This window comes from Epinephelus fuscoguttatus, linkage group LG4 (assembly GCF_011397635.1).
Source record: "Epinephelus fuscoguttatus linkage group LG4, E.fuscoguttatus.final_Chr_v1".
NCBI lineage: Eukaryota > Metazoa > Chordata > Actinopteri > Perciformes > Serranidae > Epinephelus > Epinephelus fuscoguttatus.
In genome coordinates, this window is record NC_064755.1 from 20,916,597 (window position 1) to 20,927,537 (window position 10,941).

At 41.7% G+C, this 10,941-nt stretch overlaps 1 protein-coding gene across 1 annotated transcript; it reads right to left on the reverse strand.

Moving 5' to 3' along the window:
• Positions 1-20: 20 nt before the first annotated feature.
• On the reverse strand, positions 21-10,099 carry LOC125887349 (kelch domain-containing protein 10-like). The gene is made up of 10 exons (XM_049574094.1): positions 9,836-10,099; positions 7,631-7,723; positions 7,184-7,405; positions 5,595-5,749; positions 5,323-5,471; positions 4,815-4,899; positions 4,665-4,731; positions 4,534-4,581; positions 4,308-4,447; positions 21-2,795 (listed from the first exon to the last, which is right to left on the reverse strand). The coding sequence occupies exons 1-10, from the start codon at positions 9,918-9,920 to the stop codon at positions 2,586-2,588; spliced, it is 1,254 nt and encodes a 417-aa protein (XP_049430051.1). The 5' UTR covers positions 9,921-10,099; the 3' UTR covers positions 21-2,585.
• Positions 10,100-10,941: the final 842 nt, after the last annotated feature.

Sequence of the window (10,941 nt, forward strand, 5' to 3'; positions counted from 1 at the left end):
CAATAACTGTCAATACAATATTTTGAAAAACTGGCTGCTGTGTTTTTATTGTTTGTACAGACAGGAATTACAAAACATAATGTACAGTACAGCCATAATTGCTTTTGAGGAGACATTCACCTTTCCTCCCGAGAGTTCATGTAAAGTGGCATGCACACCGTACCGACATGCAAAAGAGATCTTTTTACTTTCATTAACATCAAAAATGATGCAAATATAAACATCTCAGTTTAAGCAAGGCAGTACATTTACCAAGTCCGAGCATATAGTGAAGCTGTTGCTTCATGGTAAGATATAAATAAGGCCATAACATGTCAAACATAACACAAAGTAACTGAGGTGGAGTTTTGAATGTGAACATCGGGCATTATAATATAATAGATGAGTCAGCTTAGTATTATACCGATAGTCATGTGTGAATTAAAATGCTAATATTCAAATTCAAGGTAAAGTTTGACAAAACAGGTGAGAAAGGAGGCAAATGTGACTCAACACAAGCAGCTGGGAGTGTTACTACAGTATTTAAGATTTACAGTCCACAGTAACCGCAAAATTCATCAAAGTCATGTCGTCATTCCTCAGAAAAATGAGCGAGCCTGTTGACATCCTGGTCAGTGTTTGCGTAGCTCTACAGACTGAGTGTGATCACAGTATTAACACATCCTGAGTACGCCTTACATACTCTACCTTGCCACTAGTTTAAAAAGCCCCATGCCACTTGTTTTTAAAGTACCACAGCATTACAGCACAATGTCCTGTGGGGAAAAAAAGTAAAAATAACAATACAGCCTACGTTAAAGTATAAAAGGTTAAAATGGGGTAAAATGACATCAGGTGAAAGAGAAACGTAGCTACACCTTCTGCTACACTTCAAAGTTCTGTAATAAAATAAAACAGCAGCACAGTGATGAAAATAAATAGGTAAAAAATGTCTGAAAAATCTTTAGCTGCAAGCAGCGACTTCTGTTAAATCATGTGCGGAAATAAAATCTTAAAAAAAAAAAAAGACTGATATACAGACATGCAAAAGTAACGAGTGACATTTTGGAAATTCAGAAGGCACCAAATGTAGGAAAGAAAGGCTGAAGAATCACTGTGAAGCTACAGGTGTAAAAATTCATTTCTAAATTACTTGTTTCTTCTAGAGGAGGAAGAATGGAGGAAGAGGCACTAGAAGAGTCACAGTGATGCCATCATGTCACAGGTGTTTTAAAGAAGCTTTGGGTTTTCATCAGGCGCTAATGTGACCACTGAGGCAAACATTTTGAATATGACTATGATCACAGCTCAACATCAGCATGCATCAGAAAGCCCCTAAGACTAAAACATGCTTTAAATGTCTGACCTAATTTGACTTTTAAGAAGTATCACAGTTTCAATGTGTCCATGCTTTGTCAGCAGTGCCTCTACTCAGAGTATCTGTCTGATTTCTGACTAACTAGATGGAAATTTAAAGGGGGACACCACCTAAATTCAGAATTCCGATATGTTATTTCCATGGCCTTGGAAAGTTTGATCAATATTTGTGGACATGAGCTGCTCTCTCTCAAAGCACAAACCACAGAAGTCTCAAACGTATGATGTCATAGGGTATTAGGTCTGGAGCTACTCCATAGACAATGAATGGGAGCCTGATTTTGAGGACTCACATTATGTGTGTTTACTTTTTTATAGCCAAACAAGCTTTAATCTATTGTAGTGTTCTCAATTCTGAAACAGAAAATGTACCCATATACTCAGAACATTTCCCCCGCTATTCTCAAGTGTCATCTAGAACATATTTCCCAATTCATTGTCAATGGAGCAGCTCCACACTTCACACCCTCTGAAGTTTGAGTTTTAGCACTTAAACTTCTTGGATTTAGGAGAGAATTGGCGCAATTCCCTATTGAGTTTATATCAGCATAGTTTGATGATCATTTTTAATCTAACCTACTTCACAGTGGGCCTGAAACAAGCTCATCTCAGTCTCTGAATTGAATCTAAAATTACACTAGCTGAAGCAACATTCAATTAGCCTTTTTTAAGGTCTTTGGAATGTCTAACTATTCCTGCTCATGCGCCACAAGTTTCCGTGACCGTGATGTGTAGTTAAAAAAAACAAAAAACTAGGGAATGTTCTACATATTGGCCCCAAAATGATGAGAGCAAAGCACAAGTAAAAGTGATTTTGGTGTCCGCACTGATGCATGGTTTCTGATGGATACATGCAAACTCAAAACATTTTTTTTTTAAAAGAATACATCACAGGCAAAATGGCCAGCTGTGCATCAGTCACTCACCACCGTCTTTTTTGGATTCTCCGTTCACCGTGGAGGCATGCGAGAAACACAAAGTTTCCTCCACAAATTCAACACACGCTGTGAGTAACTGATACACAAATGGTCATTTTGTGGTGAAGTATCCCTTTAAAAAAAAGCACGCACATTTACATAAAACTAAAGTTAAAAGGCATTCAAAGTTTTTCATAATCGTTTGACATCAGACTTTTTTGTCATTTTGAGAACTCGTTTGCCAAGTCATCAGTTATTTGAGAGTCAGTGCTGTTCCATCACACACCGCTTCCTTCAGTCTCTGTGCTGCGTCTATTTGAGACGCTGAATTAGTGTGTGTGTCAGTCCTAGGCTGAGCAGCTGAAGGGTGGACAGCTGGGCTAAGTGAGGGAACGTTTTCAGCAGTTTCTCCCAGGTCAGTTCCAGCAGGCTGGGCACCACCAACCACACTTTGTACAAAGAGCCAGTCCGTCTGTTCCCGGACATGTTGACGACACCGCCGTGGACGTACATGCAGCCAGCCTGAAGGAGAGAGACAATGCAGATATTAGAGTTTCAACAATTCTGAAAAAATACTTTGATTTTTTTAAATGAAAACTCTAGTTTTAGCTTTGAGGATTTATGATGGATTTTTTTCACTATTTTCTGATATTTTTCAGACTGAACAAGTAATTAGTTAAAGGGAAACTTGTATATTTTTAACCATGGCCTCATTTTCCCATGTTTGAGTGCCTAAGTGACAAATGGACACTATAGTTTCTAAAATTGGTCCAGTACTTAAGAGACAGCTGCAGCCACAGTGGCAAAACAGACTGCAATGTAATCCCTACATGCAACTGTGCAGCCTCAATTTATGTCCATTAAAAGTGTTTGTTTTTGCCACTGACAGGCTCAGATTGTTATTGGAAGTGTCTGACGACATTACAGAAAAATCTTATGGTTATTGTGACCAAGTATGGCTCAAGGAGAAGTCTCATATTGTGTTCTCACTGAATAAGCAGAACTTTGTTAGCAGCTTCTCCTCAATAAAAGCAAGTCTTAAAATACAGCAGGGAGGAAGAGTAAAATTAGAAACAGCCACAGTGAGATGTTGATGAAGAGTTGCAGACAGCAGGCTCTTACTGCACCTCTGCAAACAGCTCACCTCCAAGAGGTAAACTTCTTTCACCTGCCCTGCTGTGGAAAAACACACGCAGCAAAAATAACAGGGGACTTCAGCCGTGGATCAGCTCTCTGCTTTTAAACGTCATCACTCAAGACAAGCCATCATCAGTTTAAGACAAACCTTTAAGAAGGTAGCCCTGTTGTAATGGAGATGCATATCCATGCCACGCTGGGCTGACAGCCCAAGCCAAGCCAAGCCAAGCCAAGCCGAGCCAAACCCATGACTGGCAAAAAGAGGTATAAGTGAGTGCTGGAGAGAGGAGTGATGGAAGAGTTTGTGTCGGAGTATAGAAAGCGTAGCTTAGTGTTGTCTCAGAGGTTTTCAGTGTCATGGCTGAATATTTAGCTGATTTCTACAACATGGCAAAATCTGCAATATTTCTAAACTAGACCTCTGCTAGAGCGAGACTTGGTTATACACTATGGATCAGTGAAAGATAAGGAAAAATGTTTGGTTTCTCCTTAGGGTCAATTAGTAATGTTGTCAGACACTTCTAACAACAATCTGAGCCTGTCAGTGGCAAAAACAAACCATTTTATTTGATGTAAACTGTTGGTGCACATTTGCCCGTAGGAATTATTTTGCAGCCTGAATCGCCGCAGTGGCTGTTTGGTCTCTCTCAATACTGGATCAGTTTCAAAAATTGTTGTGTCCATTAGTCACTAAAGGTTAAAAAATACCAAAGTTTCCCTTTCACAGAAAAAATAAATCTGCAGATTACCATGATGAAAATAATGTCTGGTCGCAGCCCTACAGTAAATCAAACTGCTGTCCATCTCTGTGTAAATGTCTTTTCTCTCCCAGTGTATAAAAGAAATCTGCTAGCGAAGTTACATCTATGTGTTTGAATGATAAGTGACTGGAGTAACCGGAGTAACTGCTGCACAGTGAAAGTAAGCTGGTTCTGGCATGGCGGCAGGAAGTTTGGTCCACTGGGAAGTCTGCAAGTTGATCTTCCACAGGTCAGATAGGATCGTCTCTCCGTTATATCCCCCGCATATAAACACCTCTGGAGGCAGAGACAAAGAGAGACATTGTTAGAACAAACATTTTAGACATGTGTGTCCTGATAGTGCCGTGTGAAACACTTCTTACCATCCTTGACCTGCACACAGCTGTGACAACGGCGGGCAGCAGGATATCCTGTCATGATAATAAAGTAAATTCAGTGTGTGGTGTTCAAATATTTTATTCAGCAAAAGAAAAGGTAAACTTGGATCACAAACCTATTTTTTCATGGGGTTTGGTGACTATTTCTTCCCAGTAATTTGTCTCCAAGTTATATGCGTGGATCTGATGAAGACAAACAGTATTATAAATGAAGGAGTTATACACAGTTATCTGTCATATTTTGTCTTAGTGCTTGTTCCTCTCACCTTGTCCAGAGGATATGACGTCCAGGAGGTCCCACCTCCTAAAATGTATATTCTCTGTCCATCGTGAGCTAGTTCATGTCTGTACCTGTAAATTAATGCATTTATGTTCACTCCATTTTAATTAATATTCTGGGAATTCAATATGAGTCACATATACTGTAGATGTTAAAGGGAGAGTTCCCCCAAAAATGAAAAATACATAATTTTTCTCTTACCTGTAGTTCTATTCAGCAATCTAGATAGTTCTGGTGTGAGATGATGAGTGTTAGTGATAGGATCAGACCGTTGTCAAGCTGTTGTCAAGAGTTATGAGTTGAGTGTTGGAGATATGGGACTTAGAGATGTGTGCCCTCTCTCAGACATCTCTATAGTCGATATCTCCAACACTTGGCAACTTGCACCAAAACAATCTAGATTGATTAGAATACTACTAAAAAGGTAAGAGGAAAAATATGTATGTTTGATTTTGGGATGAACTGTCCCTTCAACAGTGCGCCTGCTGTCTGACCTCTCCTCGGGTAGATCTGAGGGTGCGTTGCTGGGTTTGAGGTGGGTCCACTCTCTTGTGGTCAGGTCCAGCCTGTGCAGGTCGGTGCTGTAAAGGTAGCCTGTTGTCCCGCCAAACACATAGAGGTAGCCATTTATGATGACCATCGCCTGGAAATGGAGAATACTTAGGTGATTATTGGTGGAATACACAGCCACATATAACAGTCAAAAAGTAACGAATAATTGCTGACACAGAACAATATTAGAGGACTTAAAACATAAATCTGTTACCTGTCCGTAGATCTTGTTGGGTTTCTTCCCTCTACAGTTGAGCAGGTTCCATCGTTTGTACTGAACGTTACAAACATGAACGTCATTGCCGTTGTTTTCACCAAATGGAATCCCAGTGCCACCAAATACAAGCAGGTTGTTGCCATGTAAGACAGCTGAGGGCGAAAGAGGCATGGACACACTCAGTCTCCATAAATGTTCAATATCTTACTCAAAATCCCAAATAAGGTTGGTTAAAGTCTACACGCGGTACTATTTCACTCCAATATTTGAGTCGGGGTTTGTCATCCTGCATCATCAGAACCCACGTGGGGAAATGAATTCTGGTGACTGACAGAAGCTAATGCAGCAGCACTTTAATGCCTCTGAAGTGTTTTTATTTATGTTCTTTGGTTTCACAAAGAGCTCATAAAGAAATAATTGATAGTAAGCGCTAACAGTGGGATATGGCTAGACTGCAAATTAATTGCATGTTATGAATAATGACTAAAAGAAGGCGTCTTGTACAGTAATGATTCAGGTCTACATACTGTGGGATCACTCTCTTTTTAATGGACTTAATGAGCAGACAAAATACACAGAGTCGGACACAATGATGGCAGCTTTTTAATCAGGGAAAAACCCCTCACTGACGTGCATATGTGTCACCATGGTTATATGTATGTATGAGGTTATTGTAAATTCATGGCATTTATCAGGATCAAATCATGCTAAAATAACATCTGCTATCATTAGGTCCTGTGGTTGGTTTGTTTTCTTTCACCCCACAAACAAACTGCACCAGAGTCCATTTGGAAGCGGACAGAGACCCACCATTTTGAGCGGTTTTGGATCGGCTGTTTGGTCTGCACCAAGGTTCAATTGACAGCTTTCACACCAGCCCAAATGAACCCTACTAACTGCGCAAATGGACCTGAGTTCGTTTAAACCAAACCAAGCACCCAAAGTCTATAACACATTGTAAAAAGGTAGAAATGAGCCACTGACAACGTATGGGGATCACATTTAAGATTGAAAAAAAGGTTTTGCAAATGTTTCATGGCGTAGGAGTGTTTTTTTCTTTCAGCCATAACTTCAGTCTCACTCATCAGAACAAACTGAGACAGTGCGTGTTTGACTTTAAGTCACTGAAAAAAATCAGGCTCCTGCAGAGAGCTGACTATAATCTGGTTACTGCAGTACATGTAAGCACGCTGATTGCTTGCAGAGTGTCAACAGCTTACACAGAGGGTATTAAAGCTGTCCTGTGGAGTCTTCTTGTCAACAAGCAAAGTCTCTGTTTACAATCAGTGTTACTCAATACAACTCACTGTGCGGACCTTCAGCTCTAATAACCACGCTGAATAATTGGCTTCAAACATTTGAAAAGCAGAAGTTTGAAAGCAGCATTGTTTACATATTAGGCATTGGCAGTATTCTTCCTCTCTGCCTTTGTTGGTGCACTGCAGTGTTTCTTGGTGCATCACTTGGCAGGAATGTCATAAATTTTGTTGCCCCGTAAACCTATTAGGGATCAAAAACTCCATATTTTACCCTCAAATAAGACCAGCAGGTGGGTGCAAAATGAAGGGCAGTACATCAATCCTTACCTGACATGGAGGCCAGCTCTGTGGGCATGTAACCCTCTGTGCGAACCTGCTGCCAGGTGGCTGTAGCAAAATGAAACCGCCAAAGCTCCCTGAAGAGAGGGTAGTCTTCATTCTCTGACCCGCCTGCCTCCTCAAAGTCTGGGTTATAGCCTCCAAACACGTACAGGTTGGTGCTGTCTGCAACACAGCGGTGGCCACTACGGGCAGGAGGTACACAGTGTCCTGTGGGAGGAACAGGTTCAAGACAGGCAGAACGTGAGAGCTCCTGATGTAGATGGAAATGAGATGGTGTAATGAAAGCACATCTTAAAGCATACATATCAGACGACACATGTGCATCTAACACTCATGCATTTAACAGGAGCGGGATCACTCAGTCACAGTCTGTTATCTTTCTCCTTCTCTGAGGTAAAACATTGTGATGGGGAGCTCATGTACATTCAGTACCTTCTCTCAGAAACCTGTTGGGGATCCGCAGGTTGGGGCAGGAAGGGGAGAAGATGCGCCGAGCCTGAAGCCACCGTGCCCGCTTCTTGGAGCCTGTCAATCGGTCACCATACAAGAGGAGAAAAGACAGGAAGATAGAGATATGTACTGTCAATGTACTGCCTATTTGTCAGAGGCTGGACTAATGATGCTACTGAAATAGCACTGAAATTTTTGAGGTGGCACACCAAAACCAAAAGCCAGTACCGAATTTCAGGAATTCTCTTATGCTGTTGAACTAAACTGTCTATTTAAAAACAATGTCAATATGAAGAGTAAAGGAATTGCATACTGATATACTTTGGTTTCTTATTTTACAGTTAATATCACTAATTATCTGATGTGCATTGACTAATACCAGCACAGGTAACACTTTAAGTTGTACAAAAATCCTGTTTTGATGTGGATCAAAATGACTGTTTGTCCAAAAAGACATATATACAGATATAATTTAAAGGAGCACATTGATTGTAAGACACAAAACATTTACTGGAAACAGGCCTTCTCAAGTATAGGGGAGACTTGTTAGTACCCACAGAACCCGTTTTCATTCAGATATCTTGAGACTGAGAGTTCAAGGGACCCCTTTCCCCTTCTTTTTCTTGCCTGTGCCCTTGTGTATCACAAGGAAAATATATAAGAAGGAACAGTCACAGCGACAGTGACAGTGTTCGAAGAGCCAGACTTCTGCATCAGTTCTATTGGAGTCAGTGGGACAGGCACTGCAACCTACACTTTAGTCCATCATATCTTTGTCTTTATCTTTCCAGATTAAAAAACACACATCACGTGATGCTTTCTGATGTTTTTTTTTAATCTGAATAAATGCATTTGTTTTCCATGTTAGTGGTCTGCAAACAGATCATGGCTATGTCCAGCAGAGGCAGAGATGCAGCTGCTACACAGAACACATTTAAAAACGTCAGTAAGCATCAGGTAATGTGTGTTTTTTGATGTGGTGTAAGGATTTTCCCATCAAAGTTGAAACAACAAAGATATGATGGGTTAAAGTGTCAGTTTTATTGACTCCAATAGAACTAACACCAAAGTCTGGCTTCTTGAATGCCGTCACTGTCATCGTGACCATTCCTTATTTTAGATTTTCCTTGGTGTATTGGTGTGTAAGTGTCTCTTTCACTGCGGCTGGTGCTCTGCTGCTCCATCAGAGCCCAGAGTACTCCTGCACTCTGAGAGTGTGGAGCAATTAATAACCAAACAATCTAATAATGGCCTAGCTCCACAAATAGACACAAAGTGACGATGTTTATTTGATTTGTGGCGGGCGGCCACAAAACTCTGGAGTTATTTAGCCTGCTTCTCAACAGACTATGACGACATGGTGGGTACCAATGGATGCCTAAGGTTGTCTTGTTTTACAGGGAACAACTACCGTCATGTTGGCTTAAAAGAAAGAGCCAAAACCCCTTTAAAGATAGTAATATTGACCTGCAAGAGGGGAACCATGCCCCTCAAACCCACCTTTGGGAGCTCCACTGTAGAAAACTGACTCATTTTTGAGAGTCTCTGGTTAAAATGTTTATCATCAGAGCTAATAGACTAGATACAATAATGAGTGGCGCTCTGGGAGTCAAAACTGTTTTTATATATATTTTCAATCTTTTAATTTAGCTTATAGTTAATGGTTATGACATGTAATGTTTGTATTGGCACACATTGCTGAGTTGAAGGCTGTCAGACACATCAAACATGCAGAGATTTACTTTTATAAACTTACTTTTGTCTGTAAGAGATGAATATCTAATAGTATCAGTGAGGTAAGGCTAATGGTAACCGTTGAGCTCTGTGTTATCAGCAGTGTCCCCTCCAGGAAGCTAAAGCTTGTCTCCCTCTCTCTTTCTATCAGTCTGCCATATTTAAATCCCCAGTAAACGATATAACTATTGCAGTAGCTCTGTATACCTGCTGGGTGTTTATTCACCCATTAATTTCTGCGGGCTTCCGTAGCAGCGTTAGCTAGCTGTGGCCTGTGTGCTGCAGCGGTTCACACCACATCGCTAACTCTGAGACAAACCTCACACAGCTGAGTCACAAAGACACAAATAAACGACGACTAATGTTAGCTAGATTAATCTTCAGCTTCACTGTCTGCTCTGCTGACTGTACCGGGCTGCCTGTCCCTGCAGAGAGAGAGTTTTGTTTACAGACCTGAGTCGCGGATCGAGGGCCTCCACGACAGCTTCTCAAACTTATTGAGCTGGCTGAAGGTTCCGTCATGTTCGGCCGACGACATCTCGAGAGGGAGCCGCACAGACAGGGTTCACACCCGGACCTGGACCTGGACCGAAACCCGCTGCAGTTCAACCACACGGAGTGGCATGAGCCCGCGAGCTGCAGCAGTCACACCAAAATAAAGAAATAAGCCAACCGTCCACACCTGCTGCTGCCTGCGACGTCACAGCCAGCTGGCCTCAACTGACCAATCAGAGGAGGAGGGACTGCATGTTGCGTTCAAGTGTCACATGGTGATGTTATATGCTTAAAACACTGCAGTGGCTCTACATGTTTGGTTTTTAATTGAAAATTAATTCTTTTTTATACAAAACAAGGCATAGAATCCACAAGAAGAACACTGTATTTCAAGGCACGTTAGGTAAGAAGGATAAATAATAAAAAATAATAATAATAATGTGGTATTCATGGACAGGATCTTAAGGTGCAGCCAGGGGGAGGAAGGGATTCAGTTTGGGGACCTCAGAATTGCATCTCTGCTTTTTGCAGATGATGTGGTTCTGTTGGCTTCATCACACCATGACCTCTAGCAGGCACTGGGGTGGTTTGCAGCTGAGTGGCCATGGTTCTCTGCCGTAAACTGGTGGATTACCCCCTCCGGGTTGGGGCAGAGTTACTATCTCAAGCGAGGGAGTTCAAGTACCTAATATCTATCACTTGTTTACGAGTGAGGGTAGAGTGGAGTGTGAGATGGATCAGCAGTTTGGTGCAGCTTCTGCAGTGATGCAGGTGATGAAGAGGGAGCTGAGCTGGAAGGCAAAGCTTTACTGGGCTACCTTCGTCCCAACCCTCACCTTTGGTCATGAGATCTGGGTAGTGACCGAAAGAATGAGGTTGCAGATACAAGCAGCCGAAATGATTTTCCTCCGTGGGGTGGCTGGGCTCAGCCTTAGAGACAGGGTAAGGAGCTCGGACATCCGGAGGGAGCTCGGAGTAAAGCCCTTGCTCCTTCGCATAGAGATGGGTCAGTTGAGGTGGTTTGGGCATCTGATCAGGATGCCTCCTGGGTGCCTTCCGTTATA